This window comes from Erythrolamprus reginae, chromosome 3 (assembly GCF_031021105.1).
Source record: "Erythrolamprus reginae isolate rEryReg1 chromosome 3, rEryReg1.hap1, whole genome shotgun sequence".
In the NCBI taxonomy this organism is placed as follows: Eukaryota; Metazoa; Chordata; class Lepidosauria; order Squamata; family Dipsadidae; genus Erythrolamprus; species Erythrolamprus reginae.
The window spans coordinates 134,023,661-134,051,602 of record NC_091952.1 but is presented as its reverse complement, the minus strand read 5'-3'; the positions used below and the strand labels follow the sequence as shown (position 1 = coordinate 134,051,602).

Below are 27,942 nucleotides of genomic sequence, written 5' to 3'. Positions count from 1 at the left end.
TTAAAAAACATATAAAACCCTATCATTATTTTAAAAACCAAACAACACATTCATACCAAACATAAAACAAAGTATAAAAAAGCCTGGGGAAAAGGTGTCTCAACTCCCCCATGCCTGGCGGTATAAGTGAGTCTTGAGTAGTTTACGAAAGACAGGGAGGGTGGGGGCAGTTCTAATCTCTGGGGGGAGTTGGTTCCAGAGGGCCGGGGCCACCACAGAGAAGGCTCTTCCCTGGGGCCCACCAAACGACATTGTTTAGTCGACGGGACCCGGAGAAAGCTAACTCTGTGGGACCTTATCGGTCGCTGGGATTCGTGCGGAAGCAGGCGGTTCCAGAGGTACTCTGGTCCAATGCCATGTAGGGCTTTAAAGGTCATTACAACCATATCGAATCAGAGTAGCACCCAAGCCAATTAAAGTCCTTCAAAACATCCTAAGCAAAGCAAAAGACCCATCAACCCCAGAAGGACAGGACAGACAGGCAGAATGCATCCATTAACACCAACCAGCACTTAGAAGACTTGATGAAAACTTTAATTTCACAACATATAGGCATAGTTTTAATTGGAAAAATATCATGCTAGACCAAGCCAAGTACAAAAACACCAGGAAATTTCTCGAAGTCTGGCAGTGTGGCAAATTAGCCAACAATAGACAGATATTAACAACACTCTAGACCTCAAAATTGTCAATAAGAAAGATTTTTTAAAATCTGGATAGTGGACTAGCAGTACTTGGAGACAGCAGAATAGAAGAGAAAGAATTTGAGAAGATAACAAAATACAAAATGCCTGGAAATAGAAACAGATGGCAAAAGAAAGCAAAGATAATCCTAATGGTAATGTGCACTTTGGATGCAATCCCAAAACAACTAAAGCACCACTTGAACCCCATCGATATGGACACAATTATCATTAATCATTTGCAAAAGATAGTTTTACTCAGAACAGCTTATATCCTGTGACAATACCCTTAACACCATCAAACATCAACATACACCTGGGAAGGACTCAATAGGTGGGTAAAAATGCTATATCCAGTCTGAACATTTGACTGACTCTGTGACAAATCCATAGTACATACCATTAAACCTGAGCCTTGCAGCTTGTGAGGAGCCTTGCACAATTTTGTTACCACATCTTAACTGCAGCACACAGATCACTTGGTACTTCTTTGATGAGGATTGAGCAGGACTTAAAGAAGCTCCCACCAAATGACCCTCCATGCTGGAGGTAAGGCAAAGTAGCAAGCTCATGCCTTTTATTCTGCGAATAATTCCTGCATTTTTCTTATAGTGCACATTATGTAATAAGCAAACAATTATAATGAAATAGAGACCCGCAGAGATTTGCAATATGTTTGGTTAGTAGTACTTTGTCTGTTCATTATCAGCAATATGCTCATTCATATGCCTTGCCACACACTGATAATGTATGCACATGATGGTTTCAAATTCATATAAAACTCTTTCCTATTGTATTTGTGAGCTTCCAGCCCTTTCTACATAGTCATTCTGTCACACTTGACTCGACTTGAACCCTAAACAAGAACTCTCTATGACTCCATCTTAAAAAAAGTTTTTACAAAAGGCAAAGTGTAGTATAATAAGGCAAAGCCAGATCTGAGGTTCGTGTGCCAAATTCCCAAACATATTTGCCCCTTCTCAGGATCCTCTCCCCCCCATTAGTCCTTGATTGTCCAATCATATTCAAAGTAGAGGTGGTTGGAATCGTCATCTTTGGTATGCGGTTACATTCCTTTGTGGATGGTTGTCCTTGAATTAAAGTTTTTGGCAGGAACAGTGAACTGGGATCCTCCCTCCTTACTCCTATTTGGCTCCCCCCCCCCCAAATAGCTCATGGCAGACTGGCACCGAAGCAAAGGTGAAAGGCGACTGGCACCGAAGCAAAGGTGAAAGGCAGTTCTGACATATTGTTTATCATGTACCATAGTCCCCATAGCCCTGTGATGGCGAACCTATGGCACAGATGCCAGAGGTGACACACAGAGCCCTGTCTGTGGGCATGCACACCATCGCCCCAGCTGGTTGTTGGGTTTCCGACATCAGTATGCATGTCAGCCAGCTGGTCATCGGGTTTCCGGTGCTTCAGTGAGCGCATGCACGTGCCTTCGGGTTTGGGCATTCTGTGCCTAAAAGTTTCGCCATCACTGCCATAATCCCAAGTAATATGATAGTGATAATTTGTTGGAGGCTGCAGCCAAAGTGGAATTGAGACAAAAGTGATCCTAGTAGAGGAAAGGAGGATATTGAGAAATATAGAGTTTATTTTTCTTAACATATAGTCTATTTGGGCAGTATGTAAACAGGAAAGGAGAAGAGGTATGGTGTGATAGTGATGGCAGTTCTGGTGGCATATTTATACCCCTTAATATGGACAGGACATGAATGTAGGGGAATAAGCAAGCTGATAGCAAGAATGTTAGCAGAATCAAAACAGAGCAACAACCTAAATAAGCAACAGCACAATAATGTTTTCAATATGTTTATCTATTCTGGATCAGGTGACATCATAAGTGCTTGAGGAGTCTCTCAATATAGATAAGCTGACTTTTACCGATTCCTCTTTCCTCTTATGGTTTCAGCGCCTCTAAAAATCTCCCTCTACTCCCTGCTTTACTCCAGGAGTGACTTACTTTGGATGCAGTTGCAGTTAAGAACAGACAGAGACCTGCTATTGCTCCAGTATTCGATTGTGTATATTCATTCATTCGTTCGTTTGTTCGTTCATTCGTTCAATTTTTATGCCGCCCTTCTCCTTAGACTCAGGGCGGCTTACAACATGTTAGCAACAGTACTTTTTAACAGAGCCAGCATGGTATCCCCATAATCCAGGTCCTCATTTTACCCACCTCGGAAGGATGGAAGACTGAGTCAACCTTGCACCAGTGATGAGATCTGAACCGCTGACCTACAGATCTACACTCAGCTTCTGTGGCCTGCAGTACAGCACTGATAAAACATTTTATTGACCTTTAAAGATGATGATCCTGACTACTCAGAACTTCTATTATAGACTTTAACATTGATTGAGTGTTTTAAAAATGAACAATTATATAAGTAGGATTGAGCATAATCTATTTTGAGAAAAGATAATTATAGAATTTTTGCAGAAAAGGGTTATTTAAAAATAGCAGGTCTCTGTATAGGAGAAATATAAAACATGAATAATAGTGATTTATACTGTGCTGTTCTACAACTTTATAGTTCCTACAATGGATTATGCATATCTCAAAAAGTGTATTGTTGCCCAAGTGCAAGGAGTCAAATATTACATTGATCCCTGATTGTACCGCCTGGTTGTGAGTGTTTTGGCCTTTTCTTGCTTCTAATTGACACCATTAGACTGGTATTCAGAAGAAAATACCATACTATATGGTACCATACCATATTCAGGAGGATATGAAAAGAACAGAAGGAGAAATTTACACAAGACATTCCTCTTCTCATGCTTTGAACTCTTGTTATCCAGAGGGTTTACCCAGTCTTTTCAGAGATTGTGGATACAAGGAATTTTGCATGCACATTAAATGATTTACTGCTATATAGGCACAAGGATTGTACTTCAAGATGTAAAGAAATCATAGCAAAGAAGCCAAACATTATTTTATGAAGAGGTTATGAGCTAGAATTGCTGAATTGAGCACTTCAAATAGGTATTACCCTGTAACAAATGGCAATTACAAAGACCAGATGGTGCTTCTAGCTGCTATAAGCTTCTTGGAGTCTTGCATTTAAGATAGGTTGCTTTATAAATTGAAAATATAAATAAAATCAAGTTAAAAAGAAAAGAAGTAATGATGTGCTACACAGCAGAAAATTATTATAATGTACTGTAATTATGGGACTGCAATCCCATGATTACAATGTTGTAAATCTTTTATTAGCAGTCACGCTAATAGATATCCATGACTTCCTTACAGATCAAGTCATTGAAAGAGTTCTAAAATAAGAGATTGCACTTCCTGGGCCAAGATCCTGGAAGTCGCAGAAGGCTTGTTTTGACTGGATTAACATTTTGCATGAGAACCTCCTGGAATATTGATTCTGTCTGTCTGTCTGTCTGTCTGTCTGTCTGTCTGTCTGTCTGTCTGTCTGTCTGTCTGGCTGTCTGGCTGGCTGGCTGCCTCTCTGGCTGCCTGTCTGTCTGTTTGTCTCCCTCCCTCCCTCCAGTTCTTTGGGTCTGTAGTCATCATGCCTGTAGGAATGACCAAGTCAAATCAAAACCACCTAGTTTTGTTCTTTTCTCTACAGGTTTTACAAAGAAACCCTTTTTTTCTGATTCTCAGTTTTTATTCACCAGTGTCTTCTGGACTGGATCAAAACAATTCGGGAGATTTCTTTAAGTTCTCCTAACCGAACCAATGATAAACAAAGGTTATTACCCGATGGAGATAGTCTGTTTAAGTAGTTGCCAAAGAAACTGACAAATCTAAATCTACTGTTTAGACAGGTCTAATAAATCCAGGTCCCTATAAGGCAGAGGTTCTAAAGGGGGGGGGGGGCTAATTCTTTCTACTGAATGGGGAGGGGGGGTAGGGGAATAAGTAAGATCCTTCAGTAGAGCAGTGTTTCCCAACCTTGGCAACTTGAAGATACTTCAGGGAATTCTGGGAGTTGAAGTCCAAATATCTTCAAGTTGCCAAGGTTGGGAAACAATGCAGCAGAGGAAATGGGAGACAAAAAGAGACTATATGTGGAGCAAGGGGTTGGGGTTTGGTTGAGAGATAATAATAGTAGAGGAGAGGAGGTGGAAAACAGCAAATGGGTCAGAATACTGAGGGAATGGGAAAGCAGACACAGGAATCAAGCATATAGAGAATATTGGAAAGATATAGTAAAAAGTAGCAGTAGGCTATGGGAGAGGATGATAGAGATCGAGATGGGGAAAACTGGGGAGAATAAAAGACCTATTTGAAATCAGCATAACAGACACCCTGCCAACCCATTTTTTGTATTTGCATCTTTAAATTAAAGGAACAGCCTCCCACACACTGATTCATGCTATGTCACAAGAACTGCTCTGCTATGATTAGCGATTGTATTATGTACTTCAGTGAAGCATAGAATAAAATAACCTTTGCTTGATGGATGCTGCAAGCTGTCATGCAGAATTGTGCCTTGTCAGTGTTAAAAAGATCCTCAGGAACAGTTTCCTCTTGCATGAGCACAGTATATACTAAAATTGAAATGATACAGGGAAGATTAGCATCACCTCTTTGCAAGGAAAGTGTTCAAATTTCTGAAGTGTCTTTTATTTATTTATTTGGAATGGCTTTGAACAGCCTTAAAGGGTCAGATGGTCTCATAATACAGTCATACCTCTTTTTTTTTTTAAATATATTTTTATTGATTTTTATAAATGTGGTTACATAAAGACAAACATAAAACAGTGCACAGTGCATGTGCCCATCCCCTAACCGACAGAGAAACCCCCATCACCGCCACCACCCATTACAAGGGGTTCAGAATTTACTAGTTTTTATATATATATATTTCCTTGGCACTACTTTGCATTTGTTATTACTAAAAGAGTGATTGCAGTTTATTTTTCACATTTACATCACAGATTCTACTCAACATATAACCTTTCACCTTATTCCATCGTACCATCAGCTTCTTCAGTTTGTTTTCATCAAAGTTGTTTAATCTTATTTCCATGATTTCAAAATGTATGTGATCCACCATGTACCAGTACCAATTCTGTAGTGTCCATTTTATAGACTCTTTCCAACCCAATACCACTACTGCTTGAGCACTTTCCAATGCTGCGGTTTTTATTTCTTTGAAATCTCCTAGTTCTCTTTGTTTAATTAAAATCGCTATTTCTTTTGTAATTGTCCAATTAATATTTAACATTTTATTAATTTCGTTCTGCACTTCCTTCCAAAATTTCTGAATTTCTACACACTCCCAGAACATATGCATAAAAATTCCCTTCTTTTGGCAACCATGCCAACAGTTACCTTTCTCTTTCCCCTGGAAGTGTGCAAGTTGTGCTGGTGTATACTGTAATACCATTTGTGTAAGATTTTCCTTCTCATCTCTTTAACTCTTGCATTTTTAATCTTATGTATATTTTCTACTATTTCTTTCATTTCACTTTCATCCATTTGTAAGTCATTTTGCCAGCATCTTGTCAAACTTTTTATTACTTCCTCTTCCACTTGCAATAACATTCTATATATATTGCTAGCTCAAGCTATTGTATCATTAATCTTTTCTTTTATTATTTTTTCTAAACAATTTTCTTCTCGCAAGAAAGCTTCTTTATTCTCACTTTTATTTAAGTATTTACTTATTGCATTAATCTGCAGCCATTTCTGTTGACCGAGCCACCATTCCAACCAAGTTCTGCTAACTCTCCCATCCTTCTCATATAATTGTTCAATTCTCATTATCCCTTTGCTATTTAATTTTTTTATAATTCTGCTTAAGTTAACATCATTACCTGTATTCAATACGTGTAACGTTGATAATTTTGAATTTCTAGTTCCACATTTCCCCTGCCATTTAAACCATATTTCTAAACCTGCTTTCAGAGGGTCGGTTAAATTATTGATTTCTATTTTACTCCATTTTTTAAATAATAACTCCTTATTATTTATATTGTTAATTTCCTTTTCCAATTTCACCCACTTCTTTCCCCCCCATAATTGTAGTTCCATTAATCTTTCTATTTGAAATGCTTCTCTATATAATTCTAAGCACGGGCTTCCCCACCCCCCCTCTTTCTCGTGGGCAAACAGCCATTTTTTTCTTATTCTAGGCCTTTTGTTTCCTTCAATCCAAAAATTTAATTTACTATCCCATTCTCTCAATTTTGCACCAGGAAAGGTACCTGGTAAAACCTGAAATAAATACATCATTTTGGTATAATCATCATTTTGAGGGCTCTAATCTTGGCAATTCTTCTCAACCTTTTTTCCCTCCAGTTTTTTATCTGCTTTTGAAGTCTCTTCCATATTAAATTATAGTTAACCACCGCAATTTTATTAGGATTCTTAAACAACCAAACTCCTAAATATTTCATTTTTTTACATCCTAGTTTCAATCCTGACACTTTTTGTATCTCGATTTGCTCTTTAGGGCCTGTATTTAAACAAATTATCTGTGATTTCTCTATATTAACCGTAAGACCCAATTGGTCTTTGAATTCCTGGAGTAAGATCATTATTCTTTTCATCATTTCAATTGGGGTTTCAGTCAATACTATAGCATCATCTGCAAAAAGATTTAATTTTAATTCAAGTTTTCCTATTTGGTAACCTCTCCACTCCTTGTCATTTTTAATTTTATTTGCTAAGACCTCAATTGCCAATGCAAATAACATTGGGGATAGTGGGCAACCCTGCTTAGTTCTATTCTGAATTTTAACCTTCTCTGTTCTGTTACCGTTTACTCTAATATAAGCTATATTATCCTTATAAATTGTTTTTATAATTCTACAGAAGGAATCTCCCATATTTAAATCTTTACACAATTGAAACAAGTAATCATGGTTAACTTTATCAAAAGCTTTGTACACATCTAATTTTAAAATACCTAGTTTTCTTTTGGTAGTGGTAGCATGGTGTATCACATTAACGACCTTTCTAATTGGTTCATAAATCTTTCTTCCTTTAACAAATCCATATTGGTCTTCTCCAATTATCTTTGGTAAGATATTCTCTATCCTGTTTGCCAATATTTTCATAAATATTTTGTAATCCTGGTTAAGTAAGCTGATAGGGCGATAGGAACCTGGATCCATTAAATCATGATCCGGCTTTGGGATAGTTATAATCTCTGAAATTTTCCACAACTGTGGAATTTCAAAGGTCTGAAAAACATTATTAAACAATTTTTCCAGATGCGGTAATAATTCATTCTTATAAGTCTTATAATATTCACCAGTAAAACCATCTGGGCCTGGGGCTTTAGCAGGTTTCAACCCTTTAATAACTCTAGATATCTCATCATTTGTTATTTTTGCATTTAAAATTTGTCTATCTTCTTCCGTTAATTTCTCATTAACCTCTATAGTTTGCATTGTAATATGTTCTTTTTTATATAAATTCCCATAAAAGTCTCTCATTATTTTTTCCATTTCTATATTACTACGTTTTATTGCACCTTCCTTATCCTTTAAAGCAGAGATATGTCATACCTCGTCTTACAAACCTAATTGGTTCCAGGGGGAGGTTCGTAAGACGAAAGGTTCGTAAGATGAAACATTGTTTCCCATAGGAAACAATGTAAAGTCAATCCGTGCAACACCCCCCCCCCCCCCCGCAAAAAAACGCTGCCGCCCGGCTGTCACCTTTTAAAACAGCCTGGGGGCTTCTAAGCGACTTCCCGAACGCCGAACGCCAAACCCGAACTTCTGGGTTCGGCATTCAGGAGGCCGCCGAGAAGCCCCCAGGCTGTTTTAAAAGGTGACAGCCGGGCAGCGGGGCTTCCCAGCAGCCTCCGAACGCCGAACGCCGAAGTTCGGGTTTGGCATTTGGCTTCTGGAGGCTGCTGGGAAGCCGCCCGGCTGTTTTAAAAGGTGACAGCCGGGCTGGGGGGCTTCCCAGCAGCCTCCCGAACCCCGAACCCGAAAGTTTGGCAAAAGTTCGGGGTTCGGGAGGTTGCTGGGAAGCCCCCCAGCCCGGCTGTGACCTTTTAAAACAGCCGGGCGGCTTCCCAGCAGCCTCCCGAACCCAAACGCCAAACCCGAACTTCCGGGTTCGGCATTCGGAGGTTGCAGGGAAGCCCCCCGGCTGTTTTAAAAGGTCACAGCCGGGCTAGGGTGCTTCCCAGCAGCCTCCTGAGCCCCGAACCCGGAAGTTTGGCAAAAGTTTGGGGTTCGGGAGGCTGCTGGGAAGCCCCCCAGCCCGGCTGTCACCTTGTAAAACAGCCGGGCGGCTTCTCAGCAGCCTCCCAAAGCCGAACGCCAAACTCAAACTTCTGCGTTTGGCGTTCGGAGGCTGCTGGGAAGCCCCGCCGCCCGGCTGTCACCTTTTAAAACAGCCGGGGGGCTTCCCAGCAGCCTCCCGAAGGCCGAACCCGGAAGTTCGGGTTTGGCGTTCGTAACACGAAAAAAGTTCGTAAGAAGAGACAAATTTTTTCTGAACCCCGGGTTCGTATCTCGAGTTGTTCATAAGACAAGGGGTTCGTATCTTGAGGTACCACTGTACTATTCTTTCAGCCCTGAATCCTTTTCTGTTTTCAAAATTGTAATTTTATTAAAAATTACACTCACAAAAAAAATTAAAAAGAAAAAAGGAACAGAAAAAAGAAAACGGAAAAAATAGAAAATAATAATATAGTAAATAAAAAGAAAATAAATATGTGAAGAAATTAGTTTTTCCTTCTTCACGATGAACAATTTTAGCAACTTACCACATTTCTTTAAAATACAATAAATTATCTCTTCTTGCCATATCTTATCTCTCATCTATAAACAAATCCTTAAAAACTCCACATTTAATTCCTGATCAGAAAAAGTCCATTAAGAGTTATCAGCGATGACAACATATCTATTTTAAACTTGATCAGATTAAGCTTTATATTCCTTCCTTTTATTTAACACTTTGATTTCTGGTCCCCTCAAACTTTATTTATTTTCATATTTTCTTTATCCCTTCTCACAAAATTCTTCAGAGCTTTAGTTCTTCTAAAAAATTACTTATTTTCTCAATCCAATACTGTATAGGAAAATTACTCAGATCACTCTCTTAGCTATGTATCACTTTTAGTTGTTGAAACATCAGCCAATTTCTTTATATGTCCAGTATTGCATCTTTTCCCATTTCATTCTATTTTTAAATCCATTTTCAGATGGATTTAAGTCTTTGCCTTGATCAGTAATACATGTTCATCTTTCAATAACATATTTTATCATTTGTTGTATCCATTTACAAGTATCTGTAGAGGAATACACTCTTAAACTTAACTTCTGGGTGCATTGAAAATATCCTTCAATATGTCCAATGTTAAAATATTTTACTCTGTTCTATATTTAAAATGTTAAGTGTTGTTCTCCTTAATTTTAATTGTTAGTTCCTTCTGGTTTCCTCTAACATCCAACCTTCAAAGTTCCATATTATCATGCTTTTAAAAGGTGTTCAAAACAACAGCTTTCTCCATAGGAAGATTTCTTACAATTAATTTCACAATCTTATTTCAAGTCAATTGATCTTTATATTTTTTTATAATTTATATTAAATATATATGTATTTAAAATGTATATATATATATTTAATAAAAATCTTTAATCCAAAATCATTGTTTCAAAATCAATCATCTAATCAAACTTTTCCTTTATCCCTTTAATCATTTTTGGATGTACAATGGAAAATTTTCCTCCAAATTGTGCTATGAATGAGTGGATATAACCTAATTTGTTATAAACATAATAATGGATATAACATAATACATTATAACATCTAACATAATGGATATAACCTAGCAATGGATATAACGTAGTAGACATACAGGAAACTAGGGTTCACAATGAACAAAAACTTGCAACAAATGTCAAAAGTAAGATTTTTTTTAAAAAAATCTTATTTGAACATGCAAAATGCAAGACAAACTAAGGAAACAATAACTCCACAAATCAGAAAAGTTGTCAAAGAAGTGATGGGTAGCAGGGAGAGCTGCTTAATTCATTTTTTGTATGTGTCTTCATGAAAAAAGTAAAAGTCCAGTTTACCAAAAACAGGACCGTAAAACATAGACTAGGAATATGAATAGAAGTTAAAATAGGTAAAAAAATGTTAAGAGAATGCCTGTCTACTTTGGAGAGGTTCAAATTACCAGGGCCAGGTGGATGACATCCCAGTGTTCCAAAGGAGCTGGCTGGTGTGATCTTGGAACCATTGAACTATATCTTTCACATCTTTCACCAGGGAACTAGTAGAACACTGGAAAAGAGCTGATATAGTTCCTATCTTTTTAAAAAAGGGGAAAAAATGATCCAGGAAATTATAGACTAATCAGTCTGACATCAATACCTGGGAAGATCCTGGAAATTATAATCAAGCAACAGATCTGCAAATATCTAAAAGAAGCCAACTTGGGTTTGTCAAAAACTGATCATGGCAAACAAATCTTATTATTTGACAAAGTGACTAAATTAGTGATCTAGCAAAATGCTCTGGACATAATATACAGTGGTACCTCATGATACGAACCCCTCGTGATACGAACTTTTCGAGATACGAACCCGGGGTTTAAGATTTCTTTGCCTCGTCATAAAAACACTTTCCGTCTTACGAACCTGAGCCCGGGTTCGTGGGCTCTCTTACTGCGCGTGCGCTGTTACTGACAGAGGGATTCCCCTGCCTTGTGACTGCCCCGATGGGATTCTCCATTACTTTCCCCACCCGCCGGGATTCCCCGCCAAAGCACCCGGTCCAGATGCCCCCCTTCCTCATCCATCTGCATGCGGGAGGTGAAGTGCTGGAGGGGGGGTGTCAGGCCGACCCTCCTGCCTCCCCCCCAGCCAAAAACCCAAAGCCTCGCTGCCGCTGCCGCCGCCACCCCTGCAGGAGACTTAAGCCTCCCGATCCTCCTCGCTCATGGCCAGCAGAACTGCCTCCCGATTGCTCTTGCCTGGTGAGAGGTGAAGTGCTGGAGGGGGGGTGTCAGGCAGGCCCTCCTGCCTCCCCCCAGCCAAAAATCCAAAGCGTCGCTGCCGCAGCCGCCACTATAGGGGACTTAAGCCTCCCAATCTTCCCCGCCCCTCGCTCGTGGCCGGCAGAACTTCCTCCCGAGCACTCTTTCCCGGTGGGAGGTGAAGAGCTGGGGTGGGGGGTTGTCCTGACACCCACCACCCCAGCGCTTTGCCTCCCGTCAGGAAAGAGTGCTCTTCTGCGCTCTGCGGGCGAGGGGTGAGGAAGCCTCCTGCAGCAGCTGCTGCGGCGGAGACATTTGGGTTTTTGGCTGGGGGGGAGAGGCAGGAGGTCTGGCCTAACACCCCCACCCCAGTGCTTCACCTTCCCCCTCAGCCAAAAACCCAAAGGTCCCCACCGCAATAGCCGCTGCAGACTTAACCTCCCGATCCTCCCCGCCCCTCACCCGTGGCCTCCTGAGCGCTTTTGCCCGATGGGAAGCGAAGTGCAGGGGGGAGGCAGGAGGGCTGGCCTGGCACCCCCACCCCAGCACTTCGCCTCCCACCAGGCAAGAGGGCTCGGGAGGCAGCTTTTCCCCCTTAGGTGGACCGCCTCGGCCCGAGGCAAACGGTGACTGCAGCTGCGAAAGTGACTCAGGCTGAAGCGAAGGCAGAAAGCTGGGTAAAAACAGCCAAAGTTCCAGAGCTGAGGAGGGGGAAAAAATGGGATCCCAACTCTCGATGCTGCCTATTTTGCTCTCTCTCGCCTGTTTTACGTGTGCGTTGGGCAGGCAGAACTCCCCTCCTCGACACTGCCGAAGTTAACTAATCCCTCCCACCCTTTGCCGCTGACTTCCACTGGCGGAGAGAGGGAGGAAGAGAGAGCGCAGGAACACAGGCGCTGGTGCGTGACTCTCATCGCCAGTCCCGAGTGAACAGGAGGGGAAAGAGACAGAAACCGCCCTCTCCTACCCTTCCCCCCTCTGTCACCTCGGCTCTCCACAAAATTAAAAAGGGTGGGGAGGAAAGAGAGGCAATGGATCGATAAACGCCGAGAGAAGAGGAGGAAGGGAGAGAGAAAGAAAGATAGAAAGAGAGACAGAAGGAAATTAAAGAAGGAAAGGAAGGAAAGAAAAGGAAGGAAGGAAAAGGAAAGAAAGAAGTTAGGAAGGAAGGAAGGCAGAAAGATGGTAGGAAGGAAGGCAGGCAGACAGAGAAAGAAAGTGGGCAGAGAAGGAAGGAAGAAAGAATTAAGGAAGGAAAGAGACAGAAAGAAAATGCCAGACCATAAATTGCCTGCGATTTCGACGAGGGAAAGGAGAAGGCGAAAGTGGAGAGAGAATCAGGTCACCCGGGCTACTGACTTTGCATTGCAGAGCTTTGCATGGAGATAGAGAAGGGGGTCAGTTGTCAGTTGCAAAGACTGATTTGATGTCCTTGATTGTCATTCGAGGGAACTCCCTTCCCAGCCCCCACCCTCTCTGTCTTCCCGGAGCAGGAAGCTAACTCCCCTCCCTTTCACTTTCTCCTTTTCCCTCAGTGAAAACGCTAGCAATTTACGATCTGGCATTTTCAAAGCAACAACAGGAGAAAGGAAAGGGGGAATCAGCAGCTTGTTGGGTAGCGTGTACGTGCGCCTGGCCACCGTGAGTGATTAAAACAAAAACACCAATTTGCAAAAGTTCTTTACAGTTGTGGTTGATTATGAGACCTCCCCCCTTTTTTCTCTGAAGCTGGAGAGCCATTTAGAGTTGCTTTTGAATTAACACCATGCATGATTCAGGGCAACAATTTGATTAGATTTTTTTTTGTGCCTTGGCAATGTCAGATTCCTCTTCTACAAGCTTCCAACTCCGGAATCCCCCCTTTAGAAAAAATTAAACGCTAATTTCCTTATTTTGAATCTAAAATGAGCAGGATTTTTTTTTTGACAGTTCCCCTTCTAATGAAAACAGCCAAGCTCAAGGCACTGGAGTTTCTGCTCATTCAACCCAGGCTAGCGAGGCTTCGGATTCCCAGGGCGGGCTGCCTTGCCTGCCGGTTGCCTATCCCAACGCTTTGCATTCTTAACGACTTCCTCCTTTCCTTACTGTGGATTCTAAGTGTTCTGGCATCTACCCATTGGAATTGAATCCGTGTCCAATTTTAAAAAAACTGGAGATGATTAGGAGAAACAGGTTAATTCAATCCAGCCCAGCCCCCTGTCCCGAGTGCCGTAGGGACAAAGCGAATTGCTCGCTCAAGCCAGCACCTTAGAAGCTGACTGGAGCAGTGAGCCGGGGAAGCGGGCAGTCGGCAGGAGGCAAGCAAAGTGCCAGGGAAAGCAGGAGGCAGAGGCGTGTGGATTCCGATGAGAGATCATGGGAGCCTCCGCATCGAAAGCGGCCGCCAGGAGAGCTGGGTGCTGGCCAAGCCAAGCTTCCCAGCCGGCTGCTGTGGAGGTGAGGGGGGCGCAGCATCAGGAGCTTCTCCCCACCGATCGGGAGGGCAAGGACACCGTGGGGAGAAACTCCTGACACCCCCTTCGTCACCACAGCAGCTTCTGCTGGCTGGGAAGCTTGGCTTTGTATGAAGCTTGGTGGGGCCGAAGGGGCCTCCGGACCTGGAGAATTGACACTCCCCCAGCGCTTCGTCACAGAAAGCTTTCAAGAAGGGTGGGAGCGCCGCCGGTTGACAAGCCGTGCTCCGATGCCCGAGCTCCTTTCGCCTGCGGCTCCCAGCCCACCGCCTCGCTGGTTGGCTTCTCCTCCTGCTCAGCCTCGCCTCGGCCTTTGTGCGCGGCTCCTCCGCCGGAGCTCTGCCGCAAGCACCCCTTTGCAGCCCCCTCGCTCCTTGCCCCCTGGGCTTGGGGAGGGGGTGGATCCGGGGTTCCTGCTCTCCCCAACCTTCATCGGTGACGGCGGCGGTGCTGCTGCTCCGGTCGCCCGATTGTCTCCTGCCTCCCGCGCCCTTCGCTTTGGAAATGGACCCTGGCGGGACTCGGGAGGAAAAGTGGGAAGGGGCGCCAGGGAGGAGACCCTTCTCCGTGGGGATGCTGGTCCAGTCACCCGCCCGCCCACGAGAAGCGGGTTGCGGTTTTCCCCCGCACACCGATGAAGGTTGGGGAGAGCAGGAACCCTGGATCCGCCCCCTCCCCAAGCCCAGGGGGCAAGGAGCGAGGGGGCTGCGAAGGGGCGCGCGCGGCAGAGCTCCGGCGGAGAAGCCGCGCACAAAGGCCAAGGCGAGGCTGAGCAGGAGGAGAAGCCAACCAGCGAGGCGGTGGGCTGAGAGCCGCAGGCGAAAGGAGCTCGGGCATCGGAGCACGGCGCCAGGCATTGTTCTCCGGACCCCGCCCGCTCAGCCCCGCGGTGGCCCTTTCCCTCTCCAGGCTGCGGGCGAAGAAGAAGGAGACGTCCCTTCCCTGGCATTGTTTAAAAAGTGAAATGGGTTGGGGAGGGGGCGGATCCGGGGTTCCCGCTCTCCCCAACCTTCATCGGTGTGCGGGGAAAACCGCAACCCGCTTCTCGTGGGCGGGGGGGATGACTGGACCAGCATCCCCACGGAGAAGGGTCTCCTCCCTGGCGCCCCTTCCCACTTTTCCTCCCGAGTCCCGCCGGGGTCCATTTCCAAAGCGAAGGGCGCGGGAGGCAGGAGACAATCGGGCGACCGGAGCAGCAGCACCGCCGCCGTCACCGCCATGCCCGGCTGTTTTAAAAGGTGACAGCCGGGCTGCGGGGCTTCCCAGCAGCCTCCCGAACCCCGAAATTTTGCCAAACTTCCAGGTTCGGGAGGCTGCTGGGAAGCCCCCCCCCCCCCCCCTGGCTGTTTTAAAAGGTGACAGCCGGGCGGCAGCGTTTTTTTTTGCGGGTTTTTTTTTGTTCTTGCACGGATTAATTGACTTTACATTGTTTCCTATGGGAAACAATGTTTCGTCTTACGAACCTTTCATCTTACGAACCTCCCCCTGGAACCAATTAAGTTCGTATCTTGAGGTACCACTGTATTTGTATTTCAGTAAGGCATTGACAAAGTAAACGACAACCTACTTCTTTGGTAAGTACTGGTTTAAAATAGGTAGAACATAATTCAATAGCAATAACTATGACAGGATTTTGGAGTCCTAATGGACATTTACTTAAATATTGTTGTACATACTCCTGGTCAGTTGGAGGATGATGAAGAAATTGAGGACACTGATACAGATAGTGTTTATGAATTAGTGGTGGGCCCGGGGTTACAGGTAGTAGTACAGGTGGGAGGCCAGCCACAGGATGTGGCTATGAGTCCAGAATCTAGCGAGGAAGAATCAGACGTTCGCTGGGTCAGTCCTAAATTCAGAAGGGTCCAAAAACATAAGGATCAGGTGTTTGGAAGAAGATATTAAAGAGACGAATGGGTTAAATACTGGAGTGATGTATTTGGTATGTCAGGGAGTCAGTGGGGAAGAAGGGTGGAGCTTCAATGTTGTAGGGCTAAAATGAAAGGTATTTCTGTTCAGCTCCCAAGCAAGCAAATGCATTCTGTGTTATTTTACAGTCATTTCTGTTGTTTTTGAATCATGCTGTGAGTACATAAATCTTGTTAAACGGAGAAGGCTGGGAGGAATGTATGAGGAATGCAATTAAGAAAGATAACAGGAGGAAGAGGAATGTGCCAGTATGAACTGTATTTTGAATTTGGAAGGGAAGAGAAATAAAGATGGAGTTTCTTTGTTTATGAAATACTGCATTTAGAAGAGTTATTTGTAATAGCTAAAGTTCTACCAGAAACCAGAACAAATATGAGCGAATAATGTGCTTCAACCACCAAAAAAAGCCAATGCAACCCTAGTGGGCATTAACAGAATCAAGATCATGTGAAATATTAGTAGCACTTCATAATATTTTGGTAAACCACACTTGGAATACTGCATCCAGTTTTGGTCATCACAATAATTTAAAAAAATGTTGAGATTCTAAGAGAGTCTTGAGAAAAACAACAAAGATGACTAGGGGTTGTTGTGGTTGGCTCTGGGCCAGCTTCTGCTTCAAGGACTGTGGGGGTTGATGTGGGTGAATCCTCCCATTGTCAGAGGCAAGTTTTGCTGCCCACTACTTCCCACAGCGAAGGGTCTGTAGAAGATAGTGAAAATGAAATGGGATCCTCAGAAGAGGTAATTACAGGCAGCCCATTAGAGAGTTGTCCCATGAGTGATTCATCATCATTATCATCACTGGATACAGATTAGGAGACATTCATTGATATGCGCAGACGCAGGGCAATGTCAAGAAAAGAGCAACTGCGTAAATACTACATGAAATAAGGGAGAGCACCTGTGGCTGGGGGTAATTAGGCTAATGGGGCTGCTGTTAAATTGTCAGTATTTTTGCCTCTGGGCGTGGAAGTTTATCCCTTCAATGAAGGAGAGAAGTGTACTTTGAATCAGGATTCTACTAGAACTATTTGAACTGTTTCCAGGACGTTTGGAATACTTCATAGTTAATTTTGTGACTTGAGAACTCTTGAAGGAGGGTGGCTGTGACGTCTTTACAGCTGCCTTTTATCTGCTTTGTGTTTGTTTATTGTTCTTCACAGCATTCAAGGCTGTTGCTTTGAAGGTGAGCACTCAGACTGACTAAAAGTGTGTTTGGCTCGTATTTTCCTTTTGATAAAACAGTGTTATTGACTTTACAATTGTGTGTGTCTGAATTCCTACCTTTGAACTTAATTGGGGGCTCGTGTCAAGAAGCCTGGCAGAACAGAGGTTTGGAGGCTGAAGAATGGAATTGGGTATGTCTAGTGAAAAGGACCAGGGGAAACATGATAGCAATATTCTAGTATTTGAGGGACTGCCACAAAGAAGGGGTCAACCTATTTACCAAAGATCCAAAAGAAGAACAAGAACAAGAAGCAATGGATGGAACCTAAGCAAGGAGAGAACCAATCTAGAATTAAGGAGAATTTTCTGACAGTGAGAATTATTAATGAGTGGAATGGTTTGCCTTCAGATGATGTGGATGCACCATCAGTGGAAATTTTTAAAAAGAGATTGGACAGCTATTTGTCCAGAATGGTATAAGTCTTACTAATGCAGAGGGCTGAACTCGTAGACCTCCAAGGTTCCTGCGAACGCTATTATTCTGTTAAACCCTGGGGAAACTCCTGGTTAAGATATCTTTGGTCTGTGGAATTTGATTTTCACACTCTAATAATGAAGCCCATGATGAATAATTGGCCATTAAGAATCCTGTTAATGAAGATCCTGAGAGTGCCTAGGGAAAAGACTTTCTAGAAGATATTAATATGTACATTTCCATGTGCTAAGAATTCCATGTTTAGTGTGCAACATAATCTGTTTAAATTGCAAGAGTAATATACTACTGTTTTCAATAACAGTAAGGGCAGGTAGTCTAATATACTGATCCTCCTATTCCTAGCAGCCATGAACCTCTTGTCTATACAGCCTTTCTTAGAGAAGAGAAATAAGTTGCTAAGGTGATACAAACAAATTACAAAAATAAATGCTGCATGGTGTCACTGCACCTGAGCTTTTTAGTAACAAATCAATTAGACATTTCCAGGAAAGTGGATGCATCGTCAAGAGTTGAGAATTAGGAACAGGTCAGCCTGAAAATAACTCCTTAAACAGAATAGAGCATGGTACTATATTTTAATTAGCTAAAAGTCTTAAAAATAAAAGTTGTATTATACAGGCCTTATGGCTGTAATAAATATTTGAATTGACTGCATTCATAAATGTTTACATCTGTATTTAATAAGTCAGTTTATGAGGAATTGATACATCTGTTTCATGTGATGTGCAGAAACTTAACATTATTGAACTATTGCATTTTTAAGAGGTAAATATACTTCAAGAGACAAATTTAGGACTAAGAAGAAAACAATTTAAAAATAATGGTACAGCTGGTGTTACCTGGTCTGAGGTAAAAATGAATTTTAAAAAATCAAATTATTCTCTATAAGTATTTGAGGGGGGGAAATAGGATGCTCTCGTTATTTGTGTCTTGTGCATTTCAGAGAATTTTTGTATTAACAGCGAAAATGAATTGGCTTGCTTTCTCTTTTAAGCTACCGAAAATTTATTACCTGAATTCCATCCCATTCCCAATCTAAATAGTTCTTCTCTTTTCAGACCTTTTTAAAAAAGTATTTGTTTCTTCTTAGAGCTTTTACTAACATTGATTCTTATTTTTTTGATTCCTTTATATTCTTCCTTCTTGAGATCTCTTAAGCATATTTGATGTCGATATATGGAATACAATTAAATACAATTTTTGTCAGTTACAAATTTTCTAGTGTAATTGATTTATTTAATCTACGATTTATATTAATAGTGATTGTTTCCTGATTGCTTATTTGCACCATATGACAATCATTATGTGTCATGATTCTTGAAAAATGTTATCTTTTCTTTTATGTACACTGAGAGCATATGCACCAAAGACAAATTCCTTGTGTTTCCAATCACACTTGGCCAATAAAAAAATATATTCTATTCTATTCTATTCTATTCTGAAGTAAGAGTTAAATATAATTTTTGCTCGGTTACAAACTTTCTAGTGTAATTTATGTATTTAATCTAATATCTAATATACACATCCCATAATCTCTGAAAAATCTTAACTGTATTTTTTAGGAGAGGTTACGGAATCAGATTTTTAATGATGGTAATTTGGTACTATGAACACAGTGATTTAAAACAAAAAGATGATGATCAAGCCATTGACTAATTGTCTTACTAAAAGATTCTGTTCTTTGCATTAACTTGGCCTTGTGCTACTATTACCTACAGCTGCTGGAGGTGTAGCACATGGGTGGTTATCAGTGAAGCATAAACTCAGTGCTAACACTGGAATAAAAAGACAGATGGCAGAATGTGCTATTTATAGTTCATTCCAACCTGCCTCAGGCAAGTACTGCAGAAATGGTTACAAGAAATGCAGTCAGTTACTAAGGAGATGAAGCAATGCTGTTGACAAAAAGTCTAAATTTCTAGTCTTAAGGAAGATTTCTGAACACAGGCAAATAGCTTTCGGTATGAATGTTCTAAATTCATTCTGGGAGAGGGAACCATACCTCTCATTTCTTTGCTGAAAATGAACTCAAAGGAATTTTAATTCAGCATTTATTTTTATTTTGTAGGCCAGGGGTGTCAAACTTGATTGCGTTGATGGCTGCATTGAGGTTGTGTTGGACTTCTGGGGGGCTGGGTGAGCGTGTCCAGGTGGGTGTAGCCAGGGTCGCCAAGACCTAGAACCTGGGGGATGGATTCCTTTTTTTGGGGGGGACGAATTTTATCTGTTTCCCTGGTAACTTTATGAGCAACAACACACTTGATGACCCTGATTGATTTTCATTTTTCTGTTGCACTGGAGATATCTTTTCTGAGAAGGATCAGATCTACTTTCTCCACAGAGAAACAAGATCTGCCTTCTTCTTCTCTTACATTGTCAAATGATATAGAGAGGATTTGAAGTTAACTGACTATTCTTTGTCAGACAAGAAGATTGTTTCAGCAACAAAGACATAAATAGTCAAATGGAATTATTTCCTTGTACTCACTGAAACAGCTGGGCTTCATTTGTGCACTCTTCACCACATCCCTATAAAAACTGAAGCAGGGTGGTCTAGGCCTGCCTTTTCTCTAGGCCATTGGCTCTTCCTATGTATTGTCTACTCAAAGCATTCATTCAGTTTAAATGTGTCAAAATTTCAAACTGAAGGTTTTGGTATGTATCAGGGGTAGGTTCTCAAAATTTTTACTACCGGTTCTGTGGCCATGGCTTACTTTGTGGTGTGGTTTGATGGTCATGTGACTAAGTGGGCATGGCCAACTTGATATCGCCCACACCCACTCAAATGCCTTTCGCAAACTTTTGAAAACTCATCTATGTCGCCAGGCATGGAGGAATTGATATATCCTCAGCTGCCTTGACTTTATGTATGGTATGTTTGGGTTGTATGACTGCTTTTAATAGGGGTCTTTTAAAACTTTTTTTAACATTGGATTTGTATATGATGTTTTATTGTTGTGAGCCACTCCGAGTCCTTGGAGAGGGGTGGCATATAAATCTAAATAATAATAATAATAATAATAATAATAATAATAATAATAATAATAATAATAATGAAACCCCCCCCACCAAGCCATGCCTACAAGAAAAGGTAGGAAAATTTCCCCTTCTTTAGTGGCCCTGCCCCATCCTCTGCCCCATCTGCCACTGACAAATTACGCCCTCTTGCGAGACATGTAGAGACTGGCAGCTCCGTCACGTCTCTCAGCTGCTGCGTGCAGGGGAAACCTTGCAAAGTAAAGAAAAACTTCTTGCGACGTTCACAGGAAGTTTTTCTTTACTTTGCAAAGTTTTTCTCTGCAAGCAACGGCTGAGAGATGACCTGGATCTGGTAAGATGCGCATCTCGCGGCCCTCTGGCACCATCTGCCACTCCCAAATTGCACCCCACTGCCAAATGCACAACTTTCGCACCATCACGCTTCCCTTTTACTTTTATTTAATGCACCCCGCTTCCCTCCCCAAACCTCGGGAGACAGCCGCTCCCATCCACACAGCCTATGAAGGAAGAATCCTCCCACGCCGCAAAGCCCTTGCAATGAGAGGAGGTGGGGGGGGGAAAGATTCGGCCTCTGAAGCCTCTCAAGGGAGACATCCTTGCTAACAAATTGGAGAGGAAAAGGCAGTGAGCCAGCGATCTACCGGCTGCCTCTAATCTGCAGTTTACTTGTGAGCACCATGCGAGAAGTTTTACTTCACTTTGCAAGGTTTTTTCCTGCATGCAACAGCTAAGAGACCAGGGATCAGTTTGGGGGCATGGCCAGTCAAAGATCACTATTGGTTCAGGAAACCATGCCAAATTTCCTCTAGAACCAGTCCGAACTGGCAGCAATCCACCATGGGACTGTATTGGTAATTCTCCTATTCAGAACCTTTGATAAATGGCCAGGTAAGTCAGCCCTCCACCTCCTCACCTGGCTTATGAAGGAATACAGTATCCTGCATTTCAAAATACTGCATTCCACAGTCATTGTATTGTGCCTGATCTATCTTTTCTTCCAAATTGTGTTTTATTTTGCTCTGCACTTTATTAAAACCCAGAAAGTGTACATAGAAGCATCTGTCACTTAAATATGTTTAGGGAGACAATTTGATTGATTGATTGATTGATTGATTGGATTTGTATGCCGCCCCTCTCCGCAGACTCGTAGATTTTTAAAAATAATTCTGGGGGAGCACAATTGTGCAGAGAAAAATATGCTGCATTTTATCCTGACCCCTCTCCTTCCTTTGGCAATAAATGTTGTGAAATGAATAAATATTTATATAATAATTTTCCAGGTTGTTATTGTAGAGGAAAAGAAAGAGTTAAAGATTATTTCTAATTCAACAATGTTCAATAATGTATAAAGCATCAACTAAATTATTTTTAATATTCTGCTTTCTGCTTTCCAATTGAACAAAAAGCACAAACTAGAGTTTACACATGTTTTAAATAGTCAAAATACCAATGTTAATTCTACTTTTGTTTTTTTTACTCTTTGCTGTTAAATATTTTTAAACATGTTGATTAACAAGCTGTTAGTTGCATTTTAAAACTCACATGCTATAATTTTTTAATACATGACTTGAATTTTGTTTTTAACTTTGAAACATCTTGTACTTTTATTGTGATAATGCAGTTATGTGTTGACATGGTTAAAAATAGAATATTATTTACATTCATTTTTTATAATATATGGACAACAGAACCCCTTGTAATGAAATGAGAGCAGAATGTATTTTATGCATATTGTAAAGTTCAATTTCATTAGTTTTGACTTAAGAAATGTATGCCTGTGGATTTGTTTCAGAAAGTATATAAAATTGGAAACGAAGCAAAGATTTTGCAGCATTGTTGCAAAATGGAGAACATTATAAAAATAACAGAAACAAATAAGGAAAAACAGTTGGATAATAGATTAAATGGATGGAAAAAGCTTCACATGGACAGCACTTGAAAAACATTGAAGGAAAATGTGATAACAATTTGACAGGAGCATGGCTTTGATTGGAAACCATCAAGAACGAAAGAAACAGAAGGTTTAATACCTGCTGCTCAAGAATAAGCACTACAAACTAATGCCATGAAAGCAAAGATACAAAAATCCACTGACAGTCCAAACTGCCCTCTTTGACTTATGTTGGATCTTCTCCGAGCTACTTATGACTCATTTTCAAGAGTGACTGGCCCCAAATCATCCAACTGGTTTCCAGGTGTAAGGGAGGCCTAGAACTCATAATGTCTTGTTTTCAAGGTTGGATGTACTTAACTACAACATCAGACACTCTATCCAGGTTCTACCTTGAATCTTTCCTGCTGTTCTTTAATCTCTCAACAGCTTTTAGTATAATTGATCATAGTATCCTTCTGGACCGAATGGAGGATCATGAATGAGGACATGACATGCAGTGGTTCGCCCCTTTCTCCATGGTTATTTTCAGTTTTCAGTCAGAATTGATGAGTAGGCAAATTATCTTTACATTCCAATTTTATATCCACAGGAAAAACTGCTGGGCAAGGCTTGGTATTTATTAAACGTATCAACCAAGGGACTCATTTTGTGAAAATGATCTTAAAATACTCTCAAAATTCTAAATGTATTTCCTGGCCTAGTAAAGATGTAGATGCTTGCTCTGAAATTTAAATTTAATTTAATTTAAATTAAAAGTAGGTTAATTCCTGAACACAATGAAAATAGGCAACAGAAACAACTGAAACTAGTGAGCTAGGGGACATGTTTGTCTTTATCCTCAGATTTCCCATTAGCTGGTATGTGAAGAATCATCCTAAAACAGGCTTTTGTTATTGCATTCATGATTTAAGTGACAGTGGTTCTTCTCTATACTGTAAATTTATGAACCAATTGAATGAGATTCAGGTGTGAAGATTATTCTTATTTGAATGCATGTCCACAAATTAAAATGGCTAGGACTGACTCTGCAACTAAATTAGACTGATAACTAGCTTGGCAATATATCTGGATTTAGGTTGCTCTAATTGTGTATTAAAATATTTATATTTTTTGCAAGAGACTGTTGATGCTTTCTTAATATGTGCATAGTTTTCCAGAAGTCATTGTATATAGTAGAACATAAAAGCCACGTGCTTTTTCATGCCTCATTCATAATTGCTTGATAACTCAAACTTCACATTTCACATTTAAAATAATATTTGCTTACCAGTACCATTCCATTTCTGAAATCAGCAAAATGTTCTTTTTCTTTCTCAAATTTAAAAATAATTTAGAAGTCTAACTCTCTTTTGGTAAATTAAGATGCGTTGGAATTGGAAGCAATGCATACTAAGGAATTAGTTGCTCCAGACTTATATTCTGTATATTTAAAAAAAGTTTTATTTATATATAATTAATAACGGAAATGTATATAGGTTTACAACTCATATTAACAAATTATTAATCAATTATGGTAATTTTCTGTTAGTTCTGACTCAAATGGGAATTATTTTATTAATTTACCCAAAGCAGATTCTTACAGGATATGTCATAAGACAGTAAAAGCAATGCTTTTTATTTTGAAAGAAGTAAACATTTATTTAATTTGTATGCATTATAAAGCAGAATAATCTGAATCCCATCCTGCTCTGTCAACATATTTTAAAGTTGTATAGTTGTAAAATTTGCCAAGCACGTGGTTTATATTTTAATAACTGTGTTCTTCTATCCACATTTAATATGGTTTGGATTTTCTTTTTCCCTTCTTTTTGCAGGAATCTTCCCAAGAGAGTGTCATTACACGAGATATCCATCGTACATTTCCTGCACATGAATATTTTAAAGATACAGGAGGAGATGGACAGGATTCTCTATATAAGATTTGTAAGGTAAAACTGCTCAAATGTCTTGGAGTTTTGTTAAGAAATTAGACAGGTTTGTTGCATACATTTTTCTAATTTATGTGACAAATAGTAGTACAATAATAGATTAACAGAGTTGGAAGGGACCTTGTAGGTCATCTACTCCAACCCCTTGCTCAAACAGGAGACCCTACATCATTTCTTCCAAATGGCAGCCCAATCTCTTCTTGAAAGTCTCAAGTTATGAAGCTCCCACAATTTCCGAAAGCAAGCTGTTCCATTGGTTGATTGTTCTCACTGTCAGAAAGTTCCTCCTTATTATACGCTTCAGTAATGGCAGAGAGACTAAAAAGTTTCTAAATGAATGTATACATTCAGATCAAAAGGGCTTTTTGCTTAAGAGACAGATTAAAAACAACATGAGACTGATTTTAAATGCATTGGAATACTATGGAGCACATCCTGGAAAAAAATGGCATTGATCTTCCCAGATGTGCAGAAAGCACCCAACACCATAAACTGGCAACCCATGCCGCTATAATTAAAATATATGGACCTTGGTGAGAGATTCACCAACACTATAAAGGCAATACACTACAAACAAATGGCAAATGTGATGGTAAATGGAGACACAACAGAGAATTTCAATATAAAAAAAGCACAAGACCAGGATGTCCACTATCTACTATTCAGTTTCATATTGAAAGCGCTAAATATAAATATTAGACCAGACCAAAAAATTAAAGGCACGGAAACAAAAAAGGAACAGTATGAATTATAGGCATTTGTAGATGACTGGGTTTTTATCTTGGAAGACCCACAAGCAAATGGACTCAAACTAATTAGGAAAATAGAGGAATATGGTGAAGTTGCAGGACTGAAAATAAATAAAGAAAAAAACACAAAATAATAGTTAAAATGTTGTAGACATACAGGAAAGAAGAACTAATGAGGAAAATAGGTATACAGATAGTCAAGAAAGTTAATATTTAGAAATCCAATTAACAGCAAGGTGTGTAACAATTAAAGAATATAATTATTATAAATTGGTGCAACAAATTAAAATGGATTTAGAGAAGTGGAAAAGTAGTATGACATCAGAATAGATTGGGTTTCACACCTAACATTAACTGAAAACAACCAGATGTTAAGATCTTGCAGTTTAGATTAGATGGGGAGGCCCTGGTAGGGAATGCAAGGAAATAAGGTTTGGCTTGCACTAGGATCAATATACTACTAAAACACTGATTTCTACAACCTTCAACTGAGCAAAACAGTCTGTGGAGAGGGGTGGCATACAAATCTAATAAATAAATAAAACAGTGCATCATAGGGTAATAATTATTGACCCAAGATGCCTGAAATGGACTAACTTACAGAATGTGTCCAAAATTTAGGACATAAACTCCCAAAGCGAATGAAATTTGTGGAAGTTATGGCCGTTTCAATATTGCCAGGCTTCTGCTGCTGCTGCTGTCATGCGATCATTTTCAATGTCTTGTAGTAGTTTCCCAGCCTCTCCCATAGTCATTTTCTACCTCCCCCACTTGGCAGCAGTCACTTACTTGCCAGGAAGGGCAAGGTGAGAGAAGAAAAGTAGGGAGAAATAAGAAGGAAGAATTTCTCACATTACCCCTCTGTGCATTTCCCCAAGCCATGTGGCATCTTTCTGTACCCCTGCATGCCCTCCCCGATTTGAGTACCCTTCTTGGCCACCCCACCCCCCTGCACATTGTCTCTGACCTGGGCACCCACTCTGATCCAATGTGGCATCTCTTTCATATCCATGTGACACCAACATCCTTCTCACCTCGTCCCTCCTGCAGCTGATCCCATCCCATGTTCTCTTGTGTATTCTTCTTGACCAAAGCTGCTCAATTTCCTATTTCCTTTTTTTTAATAAATAAATTTATTTTTATACACACACACACACACACACACACACACACACACACACACACACACATATATACAATACATAAATCAATACCACTACATTTAAAAAAAACAGAACAAAGAAAAACAAACAGTATTTGGATGCATTTACAGCATATCCTATAGAAAAAATGGTTCCAACTATGGTAACATTCTATTATAGCTCTATTAAATTATTTGCATACGCCAGTTTTGGAAAAGAATACACACCTTAAATTATACAAAACATTCTATATCTTAATATTAACAACAAATTCTAATACCAGGCATTTTTTTCTGATCTTATTTTAACCACGTTTTTTTTTCCTTTTCTCTCTAACCACCAATAGAACCTCTCCCAACACTTATAAAAGTCTGATTCTTCCTTATTTTTGATTTCTAACGTTAACTTATCCGTTTCTGCGCAGAGTATGACTTTTTCTGTGATCTCTTCCTCCTGAGGGATTTCTTCATTCTTCCAATATTGGGCATAAATTAACCTGGCCGCAGTAGTCAATTTGCTATTTTCTGATCATCACCAACACACACAATACTTCTTCTCTACCCCATACATCTCCTCCTGACTTGAACTCTTGCACATACACTCTTTCCCTCTTCCACCTGGCTGCAGCCATGTGCTGGCTTGTTGATCTTGGATTTGCATCTTCCTACTGGCTTCTCCACTTAACTTTCTTCCTGCAAGCTTCCCACAAGGAAAGCAAATGGGAAATTATGTGGAAATTCAAGGGAGGTAGGGCATGCAGGAGAATTTATTTTAATTTTTTAATTTTTTATTGATTTATTTTGTCCAATACACAATACACATTGAAGAGGATAGACAAGTAGTAATATATATAAAGAAAAGAATAGAAGAAAAGATATAAAAATAGAGGAGAAGATATATGAAAGGAAGAAAAGATAAAGGAGATAAAGGAGAGACAATTGGACAGGGGACGGAAGGTTGTGCACGCCCCTTAATAAGGTTATGCACGCCCCTTAATAAGAATAAGAAAGGAAAGAACAGAACAATGAGGAAGGGACTGGGAGGGAGGGAAGAAGGGAAGATAGAGTAGAAGGGAGGAAGAAAGAAGCAGGAAAGGGGGAAGTAATGAAGGAGGGATGAGGCAGAGTGTAGAAGGAAGGAACAGTGAGGAAGGAAGGGTGGAAGACGGGAGAAAGGAAGAAAAATAGAAGGGAGGGAGGGATCGAAGGAATAAAGAAGGGAAAGGAAGGAGGGAGATGGAGGGAAAGAACAATGAGGAATAAAAGAAGGGAGGCAGAGAACAAGGGAGGGAGGCAGGAATCCAGAGCATCATTCCTGGCCCTTCCAGAGATCTTTCCCTTCTGCTTTGCTTACGTTTTCAGCCTATGTATTTCAATCATCCCTTTGTTATATTTTCTTTTTGTGTTGCTTGTTTCTTGCCTCCTCTGTTTCTTTCACTCTGCATTTGTTATTTTTTGCATTTTATTTCCAGTTTCAATTCTATACGATCCATAACTTGAAATATATCTTCCATTCCCATTTGCTGCTTATTTACAATAGTCTTAGTATCCTGGGGTACCACATTTCTATTTCCACT

The 27,942-nt window shown here is 40.6% G+C and overlaps 1 protein-coding gene and 1 non-coding gene across 8 annotated transcripts in view; both read left to right on the top strand.

Moving 5' to 3' along the window:
• The window catches only part of RABGAP1L (RAB GTPase activating protein 1 like), a 224,733-nt gene that overhangs the window by 85,356 nt on the left and 111,435 nt on the right, over positions 1–27,942 (top strand). For 5 of the 7 annotated variants that reach the window (XM_070746727.1, XM_070746725.1, XM_070746728.1 and 2 more), the window contains exon 13: positions 24,362–24,475. In XM_070746727.1, the coding sequence (XP_070602828.1) occupies positions 24,362–24,475 (114 nt within the window). Of the gene's footprint in view, positions 1–22,445; positions 23,664–24,361; positions 24,476–27,942 lie in introns of those variants that run through there. The other 2 variants (XM_070746732.1, XM_070746731.1) reach the window with 1 other exon arrangement.
• Positions 5,177–5,281, top strand: LOC139166079 (U6 spliceosomal RNA). The gene has a single exon (XR_011558886.1). It is a non-coding gene; the product is annotated as a U6 spliceosomal RNA (small nuclear RNA).